The sequence below is a fragment of the Eptesicus fuscus genome, chromosome 25 (genome assembly GCF_027574615.1).
Source record: "Eptesicus fuscus isolate TK198812 chromosome 25, DD_ASM_mEF_20220401, whole genome shotgun sequence".
Classification (NCBI taxonomy): domain Eukaryota; kingdom Metazoa; phylum Chordata; class Mammalia; order Chiroptera; family Vespertilionidae; genus Eptesicus; species Eptesicus fuscus.
This window is the reverse complement of record NC_072497.1, coordinates 12,041,425-12,060,315: the sequence shown is the minus strand read 5'-3', so window position 1 is coordinate 12,060,315 and position 18,891 is coordinate 12,041,425. Positions and strand designations below refer to the sequence as shown.

Here is an 18,891-nt window from a genome sequence, read left to right as displayed (position 1 = left end):
CTTGAAATGCATGATGGGAAAGTCGAAGGTGAGACAGCAGATGCTTAGACACAAGAAACCATGTGGTGGGTGGGGATGAGAACCCACAGCTCCCTCCTCTCTCTAACTAACCGGCAGTGTTGATGGGAAGCCTGGTGAAATGTACAGCCTACAAACGGATGTTAAAGAAATGTGCGGCACACGTGCGTGGATGGACACTTTGGCTGGACTTCAGAGTATTCATTCGGGTGACCTTCACGTCATTCAGTTCAGACAACATAGCTCATCATGAGTCAAGCCCCCGTCTTACCAACAGCAAGTGCACCTGGTTGGAGGTTAATGCCTGTGGACTGTACATTTCTACTATCAGGAAGGCCCTAGCCTACAAGAGTGCATGACTGATAAATCATCCATCTTGGACAGCAATGTCATTCAAGTGACACAGAATTAAGGTGAATCTAGGGGTGGGGAATCAAAGACCATGAAACACCCAGAAATCTGTCAGAATCAAGTTGAGACCTTTGGTGTGTTACAAGAAAATACCTTAGAATCCACTCCCCAAGCCAACTGCCTAACAAATTGAAAAGTGAAACACCAAACACCACCAGACAGATGTAACAAGAGGAAGAAGTCTAAACTTCCTCTCCTCCAACAGCATGCTGTAATCCCATGGAAGAGCTAGGTGACATGGAGAAAACCTGAAGTATTCCCAAGTGTGAAAAAACTCAAGGAGCAAAGGTCTGTGAGAATGGCCAAGTAAAAGGAAGTCAGATTGAACCGATAAACCCCACTTTCTCCTCGTCAATTACTCATATTGGGAACCCTACTTTTTACCTTCATTCTTGCTGCTAAGTGACAAGGATGCTGCAGGAAGAGAAAGAAGCTGCAATCAGATCAAGATCCTACACGGAGACAGATGCTGCAAGCAGGTAGAGAAGCTCAATTAAAGATGGTCCATCAGACAGAGAAGCTCAGTAAGAAGATGCTCCATCAGACAGAGCTCAGTAAGAAGATGATCCACACATAAGACAGAAGCTCAATAAGGAGATGCTCCATCAGACAGAGAAGCTCGGTAAGATGCTGAACGACAAAAATGCTACTGAAGGCAGGAGCCCTGGACACAGCTCGTTCCTTTAAAGGATGAAGTCACGTGATGCTTCTTCAACTACAATTAGTAAGTAAACAGCAGCCACACCTGGTGACGTCCCTCCTGACTGCCCAGAGCCTGTCAATGGTCATCCTAGGACTGCGGTCAAATGCGGCTGCTCTGCCGGGTCCTCCCCTGCCTGGGACCTCCAGCAGTCCCTCCGGCTACAATGGCTAGTGTCCCTGCAGGCACCACAGCTCGGCCCTGTCTAGGAGCAGCGGCTCCTTTATAGAGATCGAGGATGGAGTTGGGGGGAAGGCCTGGATTGTCATCACAGGTTTCCACTGTAGGGGAGTCACTTTAAAGTATGTAAGGGGTTGTGTGTTGTTTAAAACATTAAACATTAGTTAATGCCACACATTTCTTCAACATTTACTGTGTAAGACCTTAAACCTAGGTCAGTGATTTTCAACCTTTCTCATCTCATAGCACATAAGCCAATTAGTAAACTTCTATGGGCCACCAAAATATACAATTTTTGCCAATTTGACCTAGAAAATAAGTACAATTTTGATTAATTTATACTGAACAGCCACTGCTGTGTTGACTCTTGTCATTTCTTATGTGATGATCTAAGGGAGGGTGCACTACATGCTGTAAAATTTTGCAACTCATGGGCTGAAAATCGCTGACCTAGGTTACAGACAAGATAAACTGTCCTCAAACAGGAGAGCTGTGTCCACGTGAAGGCATTTTCCATCCAGCTGGCATGTTGGCACGTGAGGACTCCACTTAGCCACCACGAGACACTGAGAACGCGGGTGTCGGTGTTCCATCCCAGGCGGGTGGGCGGTCTCCACGCATCCGCTCCCTCCGCACACGTGCCTGTCGGGGTCCGAGGGTGGGCCTCCTTTGTTGCCTCCAACAGCACAAATATGTACAGAAGAGAAAAGGATGCGCTTGAAGTGTGTGTGAAGGTTTTGCAGAAGGGTGTGTGAGGAACTGACATGTGTTTTAACTGCCATTGAAGGTGTGCTAAGTTGTCATGTCAAGCCAACACTTCCTATTGACAAGGTGTGCTAGGTGTGTGAGGCGCATGACTGGATTTCAGCAGACATTTCCTCTCTAACTATTTATGTGATCACGGTGTTTCAGACAAGGTCCTGTATCATCATGAACCCAGTCATGGCTTTTGCAGTGCGCGGGCGTTTCTGCGCGGTCACTTTACCTGGAGGCGTCTGTCCCACGGGCAGGGTGGCAGCGCTGGCTGAGCAGGCCTCGGGCCGCGTCCTCCTGTTCTGGTGTCCCTGTGTGGCAGAGAGGGACTGTGAGACCGGACACGTCCTGTGTCAAACCCAGTGGTCACGCCTCGCCCACTGACTCAATACAATTCAAACCCGAAGCATTATGGTTCGGGTGACAGGCCCACGGTAAGCAGAAGGCAACTGCGACTAAGAAAAAATCAGGCGACATGTTATCAACGGGTGATAGCCTTACAAACCTCATGCTTCAGTAGCAACTATAATGAGCTATAATGACCTACTTGTTGAAAGCAGTGGTTTTATTGAAAATGAACACAAAGCCTTGCCCAGAGGTTGAAGCTTTGTTGGGTTCTGATACGCTTTTATATAAAAAAATCAATTAATTAAACACAGAATACCCAAACAACAGCCTTAAGGCAGACTTCTACTTGAAGCCATTTTAACAGCCTGTCCTTCCAAGTGTTGTGTGATTTTACAGACTAAAGACCCGCCCAGCAGCAGGGTCCTGGTTGGCGTCTCAGGTCTGCCTTCAGTAGCTGCGTGATCGGAGGCCAAAGCCTCACGGCCCCTGCCTGCAGACCTGCAGTGAGCTTCCTTCCAAAGCCAGAATAACCCGCCCAAGGAACTCGGGTTCGTCCCAGAGCAGACCACACACAACAGGGGTCTCCATGCCCTGCCCACAGGTACATGTTGCCTCAGCGCTGGTGCTACCTCGTCTGCTAAGGGAAGTCCGCCTTGGCTTCTGTGCTGCTTACCTGGCAGTCCATCATCAAGCCTGCAGTTCCCCTGATAGTGTCGCGTTAAAGATGGAGGCAAACAAGCCTGCACTGGAAAAAGCAGACAGTCAGTCCAGTCCTGAGTTGCTGAGTTAATCCCAACCAACCAGTTCCACACGCTAAGTCCTATAAACCGAGGGTCCCTGGTTTCCTAACTGCAGGCTAAGCCCATATTCCTCTGCCCCTTTAAGTAACTAGAGGCCCAGTGCACGAATTCATGCATGGGTGCAGTCCCTTGGCCTGGTCCTTGACTGGGGCTGATAGGGGGCCGTGGGAGGTTGGCTGTAGGAGCACACTGACACCAGGGGCAGTTCCTGTGCTGAGTGTGTCCCCTGGTGGTCAGTGTGCATCATAGCGACTGGTCTAGTTGCTTAGGCTTTTATACATGTAGAATTACATGTCCGTAACTACAGTCTCACACACGTGTTACGTTTTAGCTTTCCTTCCTGACTGCAAACCTGATGCCTCGCCTCTGGGCTCCTCGGCAAACCCAAGTGACACAGTGGATAGAGTGCCAACAGTCCTTTAGGGCCTGAGGAGCCTGCCCCATCCCCAGCCCGGCCCAAGTGGAAGGGGAAGTCCTTACCTGAGGGCAGGAAGTGGTGGTCACTCCAGGATCGTGGCCACTGGTCACAGGCAGAGCCCTGGATGAGCATGCCAGGGCATGCTTCCTGTTTCACCGCGTAATCCATGCCAGCTTCCTCCCTGCGTGGCCTCACAAGCCCTCTCGGCCCCTCCCAGCCCTGCAGGTATGTAGGCCCAGCAGGTACAGAGACCGTGTGCCTCTCAGCTCACCACCTAAACGCATGCGTGTGTGGAGGCACAGCGCGCAGCGCAAAGGTTAGAACACTGACACATGCCCTGAGAGAAAGGCCCTGAATGCGCTGCTCAGCAGGCTCACCTCATCCCCACAGGATAAACCCACAAGAGAATGATCCCAGCTTCGCTCTGACCTCAACAAAACCAACGGGCAAGAAAACGTACAACAGCCCCTCGGTGGTGGCTCTACGCATTTATTAGCGAATATCAATGCAGCAGAGGACAGCTCACAAACACGCTACAGCTTCACGAGACCGCAGGGAGAGGGACTAAGGGCAACAGTATCCTAGGGTCTTGGTGGACGCATTCCTGGGGGAGGTGGACCTGGAAGATAAACAAGCCTGCATGAGACCATCATCAGAGGCGCACCCGAAAAGCAGGGACCTGTGAGCCAACTCACCTCGGATCCCGGGGGGCGGGGGCCTCATTCCTGGAGGAGGCATGCCTATCGGGGTCCCTCGAGTAGGGGGAAGCCCAATGGGTGGGCCCATGGGTGGTCTCATTCCTGGTGGAGGAGCCATAATGCCTGGGACAGGAAAGCAGCAGGAATGACCAAGAAATAGGAAAACACCGAACCTGACACAAAGCTGAAACCAACGTGGCTGAGACGCCACCCGCACTCAGAAGCGCCCGAAGCCTCGCACTGGACGCCAGGAGCAGGGGGAAGTCTGTCCCTGGTCAGGCCTGAGCTGGGCCCTCACTCTGCACTGCTGTCCGTGATGCTCTGTGTCAGACCCACCCCTCTAGGAGCCAAGCAACTGCTTCTTGTCATCACTTCCTTACCTGGAGGGGGGGTTGCCCGGCCCACAGGGGTGGGGGGCGTCCCCCGCCCTGGGGGGTACTGAGTCGGGGCTCCAGCAATGCTGGCTGTGGCCGCCACCGCGGCAGCCGCGACGGTGCCTCGTCCCTGTGGAGTCATCACCTGGGAAGGACGCCAGAGACACCCGGGTCAGGCACGTCCTCCCTCGTTCAAACAGAAAACCAATGGGGTGACGCGCATCAGCTGCCACACCCACAGCACCGCGTGCACCGCCCATGCACGTTGTGAAAACACTGCTCTCGCGCCAGCACCTCCTTTATCGCCTGTGGCACGCCGCACTGCGGCTGCACGCTGTGCTCCTCTACGCCCACTCCTCTGGCCCTGGGCACGTCCGTCCCCCAGAGCACCAGACCTTGTCCTGTTTCCTCACCTGCTGGGAGGGTCCCCCTACCCCTCGGACAGGGCCTGCTAATCCCGCAGGAGCCTGTGGAATAGGAACGCCAGCTGGTACGCCTCTGCCAGCTGCCCTGCCAACCCCAGGGCCTCCTGCAGCCCCGGCCAGGGGGACGCGAGCGATGCCAGTCTGAAACCAGGAAGAACAGCTCGAGGTCAAAGGACCGTCACAGCGACGTCCTCCTTCCATCATCCCCAATGGGCAGGTCTCCCACCACTTCCCAAACTCGGGTCTCCCGCGTGGTCAAGGACGCGGGAGGCACCTGCAGCTTAGATGCTGCGCCATCACATCGTGCTAACTTACAGGGCTGCCCGAGTCCACACATGGCAGCCCCTTGTCTATGGGGTGCCAGGCACACAAAGAAAGGCCGAGTTCACCGCCAGACTTCAGTGAAGTCAGGTGGGGCACGCGGGCCTCGGACACGTGCTGCGGGGCCTGCACAGCCCACCCCGTGCTGCCCCGCTGTGCTCGCCCTGCTCTGTCCTGCTTACGTCTTTGGGGGGAGGCCCCTCCACAGTCATGGACACCAGGTTCTCCCCGCGCAGCAGCACGAGGCCCAGCACCCGCTTCTCTTCTCGCTCGGGCTGCTTGGCGTTCTTGGGCCTACAAACCAGAGGTCAGCTTTAGGGGTCGCCTAGGGACCGTGCACCCTCAACAAGCAACGACACCCCCTGGAGGACTACTACTGCTTTGCAAAGAGATGCAATGGACTTGGCTACGACCGTTAGGCAAATTAAAGCCTCTCATGCGTGTTACGACGGAACATCTTCACGGGTCACCAGGAAGACATGAGGACCGTCAACAACAGGGACGTCAACAGGTCAAGAGGTTCTGAGCAACAACGGTGACATTCTGGCCTCCCACTTCCCTACGAATGGCCATGGAACGGGCTCGTTTCCTCCCGGGTGGGGGAGCAGGCCCAGTGTTCCTATGGGGGTGCCATCAGGCTCCTCAGGAGCAGAGGAAGCGGAAACAGCGCCCTCTTAGGCGACACAAGGCAGCCCGAGTGTACATCGCTATGGGGGTGGTCCCCGTGCTCTGAGCAGAGACTCCGTGTCCTCACGTCTGGCTGAGGTCCCCCCGACCCTGGAGGTCAGGGTTCGTTCTCAGGCCTGGTCCCCAGGAGGGGTGGGCGGGAGGCACCGATCCAGGGTGAAGAGGGAGTTTCTGCCTAGACCCCCTTCCTCTGCCATCAATAGGAAACGAGGAAACAGGCCTCACTTGATCTTGCGGAACTCGTCGCAGTCGCAGAGGATCAGGTTCATGTGCTTGTCGAAGGCCTTGAAGGTGCCGATGAAGGTGCGGCCGTCCTGCAGGATGCAGCGCATGCGGTAGTCGATGTGCTGCAGCATCTTGCTGCTCTTGCCCACCGTCTGCGGGGACAGGTCCGGGCGGGTCCACAGCTGCCTCCCCGCCTGTCACCCACATCCCCGCCCCCACGTGGACAACCCTGCTGAGGACCCTCCTCCCCAGAACCTGCCTGTGCCCTGCCCACTCCTGACTCGCCCCCCCTCCCCCCCCAGGCCCTTCCCTCCTGCAGCCTCCTCGGCCCTTTCCACCTCACAGGAGAACCCCTCCTGTCAGGAAGGGCTGCAGCCCCACCCCCATCTCTCTGGTTCCCTTAAGGCCATGCCCTTTCTGAGAGATTTCTCCATCGCCCTCCTCTGAAGTCTTCCTGACATGCCCACACCTCCTGTGGCCCTTTGGGAGAACCTGTCCCTCTAGACAGACCCTCTAACAGCAGCTGCCCCAGGCTCTGGCTAACCCACCCCGGGGCCCTCCCCCGCCCCCAGGCCCCATGCGCTGCTGCTCACCATGGCTGCGGTGCCACCACGTCCACGTGCACGGGAAAGGGTGGGATCCGAGACCTAAGGGGAGGCTACAGACAAAGGGGTGACGCGGGCTCTGCTACGAACAAGCAAGCTGGCAGGAGCTCCGGCAGAGGGGCGCCTGCAGAGGAAAGCAGGGTTGAGCTGCTGCCATCCCTTCAGCATGGAAATCACTGGAAACGGCACCATTCAAACACCCCACAGCCCCAGGCTCCCTGATTTCCTGCTCACCTTCACCATGCTGCGTCAGCATGAACTTCCATTATCCCCACATCCCGTGCCTGTCCCGTGCGCTGGCACTGCCGCCTCTCCCCTCATCTTTTCACCGCCCCCCCTCCCCATCTTCACCCTTCTGCTCTCCAAGGCCCCAGGAAAGCCTTTAGCTCTTGTCTGCAGCGACTGTCTTGCTCCCCTTACTCACAAGTGCTTCGTGCTCTGGACCCGAGTTCATGCCAAGTCATCTCAACTTCAGCAGTGATACCAGATCGCCCAAAAATTACTTCCTTCCAGACCTTGCTTCTCCCCTGCAGTGCATCCTTTATGCAGGATTCCCTCAAACCAGTCCCCAAACCCCCACTGCCCACGAGGCTCTAGCACCTTTAATTCTTGCATCTCTCCCATCACCCCAGGTATGCTATGTCCTCAGAGACAAGAATGACTATGTCCCCATGTCTGATGTGTGATATTTAAAGTAAAATTATGTAAAGAGATAAGTCTAATCAGCCGGGTGAGGCTCCACAACAAATGCAGTTACTGACCCAAACCCACAGGCGTGAATTTTAGGCCACTAGTGACAGGATTCTCCGTGGGAATCCTCCGCTATTCCCTCTTCCTTTAACGGGAGGTCCTTGAATTTTAAGCCTAGTTCTCTCGACCCTAAATTTAGGTCCCGCAATCATAATCAACACCCTCATGAGGAGACATCACTGTGCACAAGGATGGACTTTATGCCAATGGTGAAGGGGAACAAATGCCTGTGGAACAAGAAGACAGAGGTCATGGCGGCACCTCGTGATGCACCAGCCGGGGGAGCCGTCTTTCCACCCCAGGGCACCTCGCCTATCACACTCCCGGGTCCCTGATGCTAACCGCGGGCACTCCTCACACAAGTTCTCAATATTTTGGAAAAGTGTGGGCTTTCAAATGACTGAACGACATGAAAAACAAAAGCTGCTGCAAGTCAAACATGGTCTGATTTTGCCAAGACACATTCCTCCGTGCTCACTGGAACCCCGTAAAAAAGACTCCTCACCACGCGTGTGCAAAGCTAACAATAAATAGCAAACTTCCCCCATGAAAGGCCAGGTCCAACTACAAAACTTCCCTCTCCAGGTGTTTGTTAATCAGGAATAGTAAGACCCCGACGTGGTCCTGCTATCCGGACCTTTCCTTCTGATGGCACCTCCTAACACTCACCCTGCAGTGCCTGCCAGACCCGCACCCTCATTTAAGAGACCAATGAATCTGAAAAACACACAACTAATGCTCTCATCATGACAAACTAGAAAAAAATAGATGAAAGTAAATCAGAGTGGACTATAATTTACTCACTGAGTGATACTCATGAGGGCTGAGTAAGAAAATGAGCATTCATGATGTACATGTCAGTGAAATAAGTAGAAAATAATTAGTTTTAAGGGATAGATTCCACCCCTCCCTACATTTCCAAAACAAAAGCAGGTGGGAAACAAACCCCAGCCTCGTGGTTGAGGATGGGCATAAAGCCGGGGGTTCCTCTTCCATTTTCTTGGCCGTCGCTCACATGCTTTCCTCATGCCAAAGGAAGTAGGACCGCCATTCACATGTATAGCTGACGTGAACGTGATCCTAGTCCTGACTCTGACATGCACCTCGAGGGTGCCTCCAGCCTTGCCTGCTGGCCACCCCTCCTCCTGCATGGCCGCCAGACCACGCAAGCACGTGGGTGTGGCCGCCAGGAGCGCGGATGGCCAGGCAGGCAAGCTGCTGGTCTCAGGCAGGACCCCTGCTCCAGCCACACCGAGTGCAGATGCAGTCAGCACCGACAGTCACAACTCGATGGCCACCTGCAGACGTCAGGGTCTGACTGCAGGATCAAAGTAGGCACTGCTGTGTCTGCCTGACCAGGAGACAGGAAGCCCCTGGTACCTGCCGTGGGCAGACCCCGTGCTCTGGGACCGGCGGGCCATGACCAGCCCACTGTCTGGTGGGTTGTGTGATCACAGTGCGTGTGGGCATCATTGCAGCGTGCGGGTGAGGAACTTCCCTGCGTGGGCATCTGTTGTCTCCTTTGCCTCACAACTGGAAAGACAGCCACAAACAGGCTGCGTCATTGGAGTGGAGGGATGATATGTAGAAATAGAAAATGAAATTCTAGCGGGAACTCACCTGTAACCCCCTTCATCTGTCTCAGTTTCTAATAAGCACATTAAACCCTTTGCACTGAGGTCATTCCAATCTTAAATTAAAGTCACAAAGGAAAAACAAAGCATTAAATCAGAATTAAAACATGGAATGGGTTGTTCCTAAAAATGCAAGCAATCAACATAAACAGACAAACTGCAAATAAATGGACAGCACATGGAAATCATAGGTAATGTCTTTATTACATCGTCACCTGATGGAAATACATGGGTGCGAACAGAAAGAGAAAGGGCAAATCAAAAGGCAGGAGGTGTGGCCCCCTCTGCTCGGGGCGGGGCGCCCCCGGGGGCGGGGCTACGCTAAGCAGGGCGGCGCCTGCCTGGCCAGGAGGCTCGGCGCCCGTGCAGGCGCCTCAGCAACTGTGCGCAGCGTCTGGCTCCTGTGCACCTGCACCCCGCACCCCCGCACCGACCATTTAACGCAAAGCAAGGCACTGCTCTATGCAAACTGCCAGCACAAGGATCGAATCTCACCGGCGGAGGATTCTAGAACATTCATTAGCAAGACACTCAGCGGGCGTCTGTGTGCTTCCGCGTCATGGTGCCGTGGAGCTGGAGCCCCCACCCGCGTGCGGCCGGCCGGAGGGACGTGTCCTGCTCCTGTGACCCCCCAGTGCTCCTGAGGGACGCCCGCCCGCCCTGCGGACCGTGCCTGCGGCTCAAACCTGCTCTCCGCTCGGCGTCGGCGTCGGGAGGGGCTCTAGCCGCCCCGGGGCGTCTCGGCCAGGAAGGCCTGGCGCAGCTCGGCCTGGAAGTCCAGGAAGTCCACGAGGGGCGCGGGCTGCCGCGGGGATGGCCGCGGGTTCAGCGGGCACCTGGGGAGCACAGCAGGGTCAGGGGCCGCGGCCCCCCAGAGCCCCACCCCCCACGGGCCTGCGCCTGCAGGAGGCTCCCCCCTCTTCCGGCCAGGCTTGGGGCGAAGGGGGGACAGGCCCGCAGCCTTGGCGGCCCAGCTACACAGGACGCCCTGACTACCCGGTCTGGGTGGGGCCAACGGGCCGGGACGACGCCCTGGGCCCCTGTGACCACGGGGGTTGGGGGGAGCGGGGTGCAGGGGCGGGACTCACACGCGCGCGCCCAGCGAGGCCGTCCTGCGCCGCTTCACCTGCACCGCCGCCTCGGGCGCCTGCTGCTCGGGCCGTCGCTGGGGCAGGCGGTCCCTGCGGACAGGAGGGGCGTTAGCGTCCCGTCCACCACGAGGAGGCCTCACGTCGGAGACCCTGGGGGGTCAGACACGAACCCCCTGCTCCGGCAGAACAGGCGCCAGGCGCCAGGGACCCGCCCCTGGGGCGCCCCCTCGCCGGGCTCCTGGAGCTGCAGGACGGAGGCGGGACAAAGGGAGGGGGAGCAGCGGCCGCCATCTTAGGGCCTCGACTGCAGCGCCGCTCACAAAATGGCCGCCCGAGCAGTTCCACAAAATGGCCGCCACACAAAATGGCCGACTCGCAAAATGGCCGCCACAGGCGCCAAACCCGCCACGTGGCCCTTCCTGTTGGGAGGTGCAGGAGCCCCTCACCGACATGGAACTTCCACAAACTCCCCCCAGAAAGGCCGGAGGAGGGGGCCCTTCAGCTCCGCCGTCAGCGGACCAAGAGGGCGCCCACACCCCTCAACCCGACTGCGGCTTCCAAGCTTGGTTCGGACCCAGGTCCTTTCAAACACGGGGGCTTTCATCGTTCTAACGTTTACTGAGGGACCACAAAGCCTCTGCTTCCCCCCGTGGCGGGGACCGCAGGCGGAGCCACTTCCTGCGCCTCCAGAAGACAGACCCCCGGGAGCCCCTCTCCCGGAAGCGCACGGGGCTCAGCGTCCCCGCCATCGGGACGCAGCGCCTCCCCTCACCCCGGGGCCGGGCACACCCTGGAAATGTCCCCAGGGCGGACCTGGGGCCCAGCCTGGCTGCCCGTGTGCCCTGCGGCACTCCTCAGCAGACCCCTTCACGGCATCGTCAGGAAAATCAGTAAAATTAAAGTTAATAAAACGAATTAATCCAAGTCCGCGTGCTCGCACCTGCCCCACCCGTGTGCACCCTAACTGGGCAATGCTGCAATGCCTTCTGGAACCTTCCTTCTGGAACCATCTTCCCCACCCCGACACCAACATTGCACATAAGCACTGAAGGGGGGAACGATGTTCTAATACACAATGCAAATTTTGTTTCCAAGTGGATTTTTAAAAACCTGTCAATACACACGATAGCAGGTGGAGATCCCACAATCGTCTTCCTAATTTAATGTTTAAGGAAACATGTTCCCCATGATGTGCACACCAGAAGAGAAGCAGTGAAACTCAACTGCTGAAATCCCCGGACACCCAGAACCTGAAGGGGGGCCCGGCGGACCGCCCGCAGCTTTTCCCACAAACGTGAGAAAAGCGGTCCGGGCGCCGGGCCGAGGACAAAGAACGCCTCCCCGCGGCGGGACAAAGGGGCCTCGCCACCCGGGCCAAAATGAGGCGAACCTCGCCCTCAGCCCCCCGGGGCCCCTCCCACCTGCCCAGCCACGTCCTCACGGTCCCCCCGGGGCCCCACGTCTCCCGCCGGAGCCGCTGTCCGAGGCGGGAGCGGCCGCCCCCCTCCCCGGGGACAAAGCGCCCAGAACAAAGCCCGGGTCCGAATTACATTACTTCACCACCAGGTGTACTGGGTGCGAGCGATGAAGGGGAAAAAAAAGGGGGGGGGGCAAACACATCAAAATCCTGTAAAAAAAAACACACCACAAACACAATCCCCTTTAATGAAGGCCCCCCAAGGTCCTCTCACCACAAACTCTCCTGAAAGGTGCATCGGAAACATTATTACAAAAACCCCGTTTCCCCCCCAGCGCCCTGGAACTGTCTCCCCGCTTTTCGGATCCTCTCCTCGCCTCTTCTCCTTGGTCCCTGACCGCCCCCCCATAGACCCAGCTATGACGGTGACGTCATGCACGGGCTGGCCGAAGGCCGAGGGCCGCTTCCGGCGCCTGAGGGTGACACCGGGCGGCACTCCAACACCTGCAAAGGGGGAGGTTTTAGAGGAAGGGGGGCCGGGTCCGCTCTGGAGAGAGACAACAATTAGTTAGGGGGCTCAGCATGCACTCCGATGGCAAACCTGCAAAAATAGAAAGGAAGAACTTCGTGGGGTCAGAAAACCGACTGAAAACCTTCCGCCCCCGAGATGGAGGCTGCCTTACCTTTCTCGCCCTGCGGGCCTCACCTCGCTCTTTGGGGTGCTCTGGCGGGCGGACTGCGAACGCAGGCGTCGCCCCAGCACAAAGCGCCCGCCTCCTCGCCCTCCGCATTGTGCTGCGTGGAGGGGGCTGCCGCGTGGCAGAGGCCGCGCCGGACGGCGTCCATCCTCCGCCTGCCTCCCTCCGCCACTGCGCCGCTGCGGGGCGGAGGCAGCGGCTTTAAAGAGGCGAAGGGGGCGGCTGCGTGCCGCGCCGGGCGGAGCCTGCGCAGAACCCCTCCCCTGAAGCCCGCCCACTGCAGCTTGCTGCGCCTGCGCAGGACCCCACCCTCTGCCACTGCGGCACTTTGGTGAGGGGGGGTGTCAGTCCGCCCCCGAGGGCCCGCCCCCTCTGCTCTGCGCAGGCGCAGGGCACTGCACCTCCCCCCACTGCGGCACTGGGACGGGGTGGGGGAGGTCCCCCCCCCCCGCCTTTGGCGCCTGCGCCCTGCACGCCCAGCGCCACTGCGGCGGCGGCCATCTTTGAGGCGCTGCACAAAGGCTGAGATGCGCCACCCAAATCCGCGCACCCAGCCCGCCTTCGGACACCTTAAACCAAAAGCCTTTATACCCGAAGCGGCAAAAGACTAACCAGGGCATCGCATCCCCGAACCGCTTGGCACGTTCTCGCGATGCCAGAAGCCAGCTCCGCACTCCGAGCCCCCAATCGCACACTGAGACCCTATTCGCACACCGAGACCCTATTCGCACACCGAGACCCTATTCGCACACCGAGACCCTATTCGCACACCGAGACCCTATTCGCACACCGAGACCCTATTCGCTATCCCTCCACCGCGGGTACCACGCGATGGAGGATCCAGGAGCCACACACAAGCACGGGAACCCTTTCCCATGTTGGCGGCCACCCCTTCTGCACAAGGTGGGGTGCCAGATCATCACGCCACACAAACAGAATGTCCCCCCTGAGGTCCCCGACAATCGGACCTTCTCTCCAAAGTGACGTCAGCTCAAGGCAGGCGGCCATCCATGCACCGCAGCCACCGCCTTGGCAACCCCTGCACCGCCATTCCACCCCCGCCCCCGCCCCCGCGGTCCCTTCACCGCAATTCCGCCATCGCCACCGCCACCGCGGTCCCTGCACCGCAATTCCGCCATCGCCACCGCCACCGCGGTCCCTTCACCGCAATTCCGCCATCGCCACCGCCACCGCGGCCCCAGCCCCGGCGCCACCACAGCGCCTTCCCCGCCGCAGCCCTGGGTCCCATCGCCAGCCCCAGGTTCACAACCATCACGGCTCCTCTCCCGAGCCCTCCTCCGCCGGGCGCTCCCCGGGCGCCTGCTCGCACCTGGGCCGCAGCTGGCGTGGGGCTCGCAGACCCTCCAACCGCCGCTGTGGCCGCCCCTGGCCACCGAGGCCATTATCACCACCCACGCTCCGCCCCCTCACGCCACCGCGGTCAGCCCACCCGCATCCCCCTCCCCGCGCCCGCCCACCCCCATCCCCACCCCCCTACCCCCATCCCCATCCCCATCCCCACCCCGCCCTCTGCAGCCGTGGCAGGGCCCCCCGCCCCCCCCGCCCGGGCCTCCGGTCTCAAGGACAAAGGGACACCCTGCAGGGGACCCGCTGGCAGCCGCGGTTTGCCGCACAACGGCCGGGGCGCCGTCCAAACACGCACAGCCGAGCCGCGCGCCTCTGGTCCGAAGGGGACCCCCGCGATTCCCCAAAACAAAGGCCTTTTCGGTCCGGGATCTCTCCCCCCCCCCCGCCCGCCCCCGTTTAGACCACACACCCCGGTCCTGCAACCTGGGAGGATGGGGCCTAGAAAGGGCCTGTTCCCCGGGCCTCCGAGGCTGACCTGGCCCGGTCCATCGCGCCGCTGGCCGCAGCTCACACGGAGACGTCAGGCATCTCCGGCGGCCGCTCCGCTCTGCGCGGGGTTCGCCGCCGCAGCGCCCCCAGAACGCGCCAGTCGGTCCCGTCTGCGCATGCGTCCCCCTCCGCACCCCCGAACCCCCTCCAGCCCCGCGCACGCGCGGCAACTCGCCCGCAGTGCCGCGTTCTTGCCGCAGTGTGGGGCGCCTGCGCCGTGCCCGCCTGCGATAACGGGGGGCTGGGGTCCACCCGCCCCCGGGGCACCCCCCGGGGTTAAAGACAATGGCCCCCTGTGTTTAAGTGCATGTCAAACGCTCAGGAAACAATAATTCTTGCTTCCCCATAAACGTCTGCCTTCGCCCACCCTGGCTGCCCAGAGGCCGACCAGAGCGGCGGCTCTGGAAAAAGGCCCATTTGGTGCAAATCAGCCCTCGATGCCAACACGCGAGGTTATTTCGAACCCTGCCCCGTAGAATGCAGAACCCCAAGATCCTGCATTGTTCACATTCGGTGAGATTCCCCCCACCCCTTTCCCTATTTTCTACTTTAAATGGTGAAAACGGATGCCAGCACCATCCATTCGATCAAACTCCCCAGCACAGAACAAATCGATCATTGCATAGGTACCAGCCTAGTCATTTCTGGTAAAACAACAACCACACACACACACAAAAAAGGCGCTTAGATCCCTATACAAAACAGCCTTCACTTGGATACATTGGAATGTCTACCAGCAATCCCTGATGCACTTTCCTAGAGCACTAACCCCCCAACCCCCGTGCCCTCTGCGGGTGCCATGGGCCCCGGGTCACCCCAGAACTTCTGCATCTGCGCGGCAGGGAGTGCTTTCCCAAGCCCAAGGGGAAATGCAGCACCGGACGCCCCAGCCCATCTGCATTGTGTTTGCACACACCTTTCCCTTTCCCCATTGTCCACTGATGACTGGTGATTAAGTGGCTGAGCCCCTTCCCCACCCCCCTAAGCTAGTGGCCAACGATTTCACTCTGGAGAGACCCTGGCAGGGGCCAGTCACAGGGAAATGCTGGGGCTTCTGTGCCTCACGCGAGATGGTGATGTGAGAGAGGGGCAGGAGTGGGAGACGGGGGGACCAGCTACAAGCGTCAGGAATATGACTCCTGCTCTGTGAACTGGGGTGCTTCTGTCCTGGTTAGAGAAAGCGCGTTCTAGCCCGGGACGGGGGGGGGGGAGCTCACATCGGAATGCAGCCCATCCTCCTTTTTCCGAGAACTGCTTATCATCAGGGAAAAATGTACAGCCTCGTGGCTGAAACCAGGACCAGAGGCACCCGCCCTTTGCAACCCCCAGGCCCCTGTGCCTTGTGATCTGGTCCTGGGACGCCTGGAGGCACCACCCCCCCCCCCCCCAATCCCGCATATGCTGTCACCTGTAACCTTTATCTTTATCTTTTGCCTGCGTTTCCATACCTGTAATTCCTACTGTTGCACGTAATCTTTGTCCTTTCTACCCAAAACAAGCAGCTGACGGGGGGGAGGGGGGAGGAGGGCAGAGCAGGCTTTGGTGGCTGCCCTGCTGCTCTCCCGAGCCGCCGGCAGGAGTGGAGCCAGCGCCCACCTGGGCTTCAACCCCGTCTCTGCTCAACCGCCTCAAGCAGTGACCAGCAGCCCGAACCCCTGAGTTTGTCTGGTTACACCTCCACTTCCATCCCCTGGGCTCACCCCTGAGCCCCAACCCCATCGTCATCTCCCCTAATGGATATACAGACCGTAAAATATAATGCGGCCAACGTAAAGAAGGAAGGTACAGGCTGAACCATGGGAAATGTCAGTGTTGAACAGTTTTTGACGACAAAAAAACAAAACAAACCCACAACAAAAGCCATTTCTAGTAGCTCTCACACTTCATGGGAAGTAACAGGAACGTGTTTAGAATGTGACACCCCCAAAATATGCCCCCCTGGCCTAGTGCCCACTGCGAGCCCACCCCCTAGGGGGCCAGGCATAGGAGATCCACTCCGATCCGGGGAATGGGATCAGGGGAACGGATAGGAAAAAGCGGTCTGCAACCAGTCGTACCTGGATGGGTGTGTCGGTGCACACGCCTCTGTAGTCCCCTGAGGAGGGTAACTAAGCCCTCGGACACAGACTCAGGCCGATGCACGTTCGAGCTCTGACGGCAGGGCCACCTTGGGCGAACCGACTTCCTGGGCTTCTGTTCCTCCTCTGTAAAACGGGACAGAAGCGGATGTCTGGTGGTCAGTGATGACTCACGATTAACTGAGTTAACACACACATTCAGAGCAGGGTCCAGATACAGACTAAACACTCCACGGGAAAAACAGTATGGAGTTTCCTCAAAAAAACTAAAAATGGAACTCCCATTTGACCCAGGGGTCCCACTTCTAGGAATATATCCCAAGAAATCACAAACACCCATCAGAAAGGACATATGCACCCCTCTGTTCATAGCAGCACCATTCAGCCTAAGTGCCCATCAGCAGACGAGTGGGTTAGAAAACTGTGGTACATTTACACCATGGAATACTATGCTCCTGTAAAAAAAAAAAAAAAAAAAAAAGGAACTTTTACCATTTGCAACAGCATGGATGGAACTGGAGAGCATTATGCTGAGCGAAATAAGCCAGTCAGAGAAAGACAAATATCACATGATCTCACTCATTTGTGGGATATAATGAACAACATAAACTGAGGGACAGAAATAGATCCAGAGGCGGGGGGAGGGGGGAATATTTTAGAATATAATAGAAGTCATCCTATTATTTGCAGATTCTTAATATTTCCTACAACTTGTGTGCCATGATGTTAGTACAGTTTTGGTGACATCATTATACTTAAAAAATCCTTTTTTTCTTGAAATATTAATGTTTACTGCATGTAATGTTATTATAGTTAAGATAAAAAACACACTCCATGGAAGGGCTGGCTCTTAGGACTGTACCACGTCTGACAGAGGTCTCCCACCTGGAAATGGCGGTTTCCCAGGGAGGGGAAATCGTGTCTGTATTTCTTTGTGATTAACGGAAGTCTATTCCTTCCTAGGTTCCCTCCGTTTCACCCTAATGTCCCCTCCCTGTTACGAAATGACTCACATACCACAGTCCGTCCTTGGATTTCTTTAGGCTCCTCTTGGTTGAGGCAGTTTGGATATTTCGGAGGGAGGGAGGGGCGTCTTCTCTTTTACTTTTCACTGTGTGTGTCCTTTTTTTAATATATATATATTTTTTTACTTTTAAAATATATTTTTATTGATTTTTTTTTTTTTTACAGAGACAAAGGGAGAGGAATAGAGAATTAGAAACATCCATCAGCTGCCTCCTGCACACCCCCTACCAGGGATGTGCCCGCAACCAAGGTACATGCCCTTGACCAGAATCGAACCCGGGACCCTTGAGTCCGCAGGCCGACGCTCTATCCACGGAGCCACACCGGTCAGGGCTGTGTGTATCCTTTGTGTGCAGTGGCCGGGACATGCTTTTAGAATGAAAAGTCAAGGACCATGAAGATGAGACGGAACTATACTTCATGTCCACGCTGAGGCGCCTGGTTGTCTCGTTTCTCGCCCCATCACCTCCCACCCGTGCCAGCCGGCTGCTTTTGGCCACTCTGACCCTCTGCCCATGCCCTCCCGGCTGCTCTGCAGCACCGAGCTGCGGGCTTTGGAGCCTCGGACCAACAGAGAGAGCTGCCTGCCGCTACGGCTCATTCATGTGCTCGAGTAGGAAGATGTAGGTCCGTCGATGGAGCCTGTCCTACAACGAGGAGGTGAATATACAGAAAAGGAGACTTCCTTAGGAATGCTGGCATCCGGACGAGGCTCTTAGATCCCCACCCCCCCAACACCCCACAGTCTAGATTTACCCCCAAGTCCAACCCTCAAGGATGTGGGTGTAAAGGACATCGAATCTGGAAGAAAAGTACATTCTTGATGCAACAGAAGTTGGAGAGCCTGCCAAAACCAAAACCCATCGGAACGCCTACCTCCCATCGTACGAAATGAACTCAACATGGAGGGGAGGCCCACATGGGAGAGATTCCAACGCCCGTGTCTTAGAAGAACACGCAGGTGCGGGTCCGTGGGACCTTGCCTTGAGGTCTAGTTTCTCAGATACTGACACCCAAAGCACAAACCAAACAAAGCCAACCAACCCGAGTGATCGATCGGGCTCCATCCCGGGGACACGAAAGATTTGCCGCAGAGCACACAACTGAGAGAGTGCGGAGACCACCCACCACGTGGCGGGAGATGCGTGCAAGTCGTGCAGCTGGCAAAGGCATCTCACCACGCAAAAAAATAAAAATAAAAATAAATCCAGAATAAATTTTAAAAACGGGCAAAGGATTTGAATAGACAATTCACACACACACACACACACACACACACACACACACACACACACACCAATGGAGAAGCAGGTGGCCAATCAGCACACAGAAAAGATGCCCTCATTGTCCGCCCTAAGGGAAGTGCCAGTGAATAGA

At 57.2% G+C, this 18,891-nt stretch overlaps 2 protein-coding genes and 2 non-coding genes across 5 annotated transcripts; all 4 read right to left on the bottom strand.

Annotated features, from left to right (window-relative positions):
- Positions 1 to 205: 205 nt before the first annotated feature.
- LOC114229693 (small nucleolar RNA SNORD64) lies at positions 206 to 275 on the bottom strand. Its single transcript, XR_003615646.1, has one exon. It is a non-coding gene; the product is annotated as a small nucleolar RNA SNORD64 (small nucleolar RNA).
- Positions 276 to 1,931: 1,656 nt separating this feature from the next.
- Positions 1,932 to 2,015, bottom strand: MIR9316 (microRNA mir-9316). The gene has a single exon (NR_129063.2). It is a non-coding gene; the product is annotated as a microRNA mir-9316 (primary transcript).
- Positions 2,016 to 4,085: 2,070 nt separating this feature from the next.
- Positions 4,086 to 10,054, bottom strand: SNRPN (small nuclear ribonucleoprotein polypeptide N). Of its 2 annotated transcripts, XM_054713326.1 has the most exons (8): positions 10,034 to 10,054; positions 6,952 to 7,016; positions 6,359 to 6,510; positions 5,629 to 5,740; positions 5,114 to 5,266; positions 4,707 to 4,845; positions 4,324 to 4,449; positions 4,086 to 4,247 (listed from the first exon to the last, which is right to left on the bottom strand). In XM_054713326.1, the coding sequence occupies exons 2-8, from the start codon at positions 6,952 to 6,954 to the stop codon at positions 4,210 to 4,212; spliced, it is 723 nt and encodes a 240-aa protein (XP_054569301.1). In that variant the 5' UTR covers positions 6,955 to 7,016; positions 10,034 to 10,054; the 3' UTR covers positions 4,086 to 4,209. The 2 variants fall into 2 exon arrangements, with proteins under 2 accessions (XP_054569301.1, XP_054569300.1); XM_054713325.1 differs by lacking the exon at positions 10,034 to 10,054 and having other exon boundaries at positions 6,952 to 7,087.
- Positions 9,533 to 14,523, bottom strand: SNURF (SNRPN upstream open reading frame). The gene is made up of 4 exons (XM_054713327.1): positions 14,397 to 14,523; positions 12,562 to 12,732; positions 10,436 to 10,528; positions 9,533 to 10,183 (listed from the first exon to the last, which is right to left on the bottom strand). The coding sequence occupies exons 1-4, from the start codon at positions 14,408 to 14,410 to the stop codon at positions 10,069 to 10,071; spliced, it is 393 nt and encodes a 130-aa protein (XP_054569302.1). The 5' UTR covers positions 14,411 to 14,523; the 3' UTR covers positions 9,533 to 10,068.
- Positions 14,524 to 18,891: the final 4,368 nt, after the last annotated feature.

Excerpts from the sequence above, each read along its gene's own strand:
- SNRPN (XM_054713326.1), bottom strand. Across the intron at positions 4,450-4,706 it reads CCGGGCAACCCCCCCTCCAG|GCATTATGGCTCCTCCACCA; the intron begins GTAAGGAAGTGA and ends TTCCTGTCCCAG. Across the intron at positions 4,248-4,323 it reads CCCGCCCCCCGGGATCCGAG|GTCCACCTCCCCCAGGAATG; the intron begins GTGAGTTGGCTC and ends TTTATCTTCCAG.
- SNURF (XM_054713327.1), bottom strand. Across the intron at positions 10,529-12,561 it reads AGAGCACCCCAAAGAGCGAG|GGACCGCCTGCCCCAGCGAC; the intron begins GTGAGGCCCGCA and ends TCCTGTCCGCAG. Across the intron at positions 10,184-10,435 it reads GCCTCGCTGGGCGCGCGCGT|GTGCCCGCTGAACCCGCGGC; the intron begins GTGAGTCCCGCC and ends TGTGCTCCCCAG.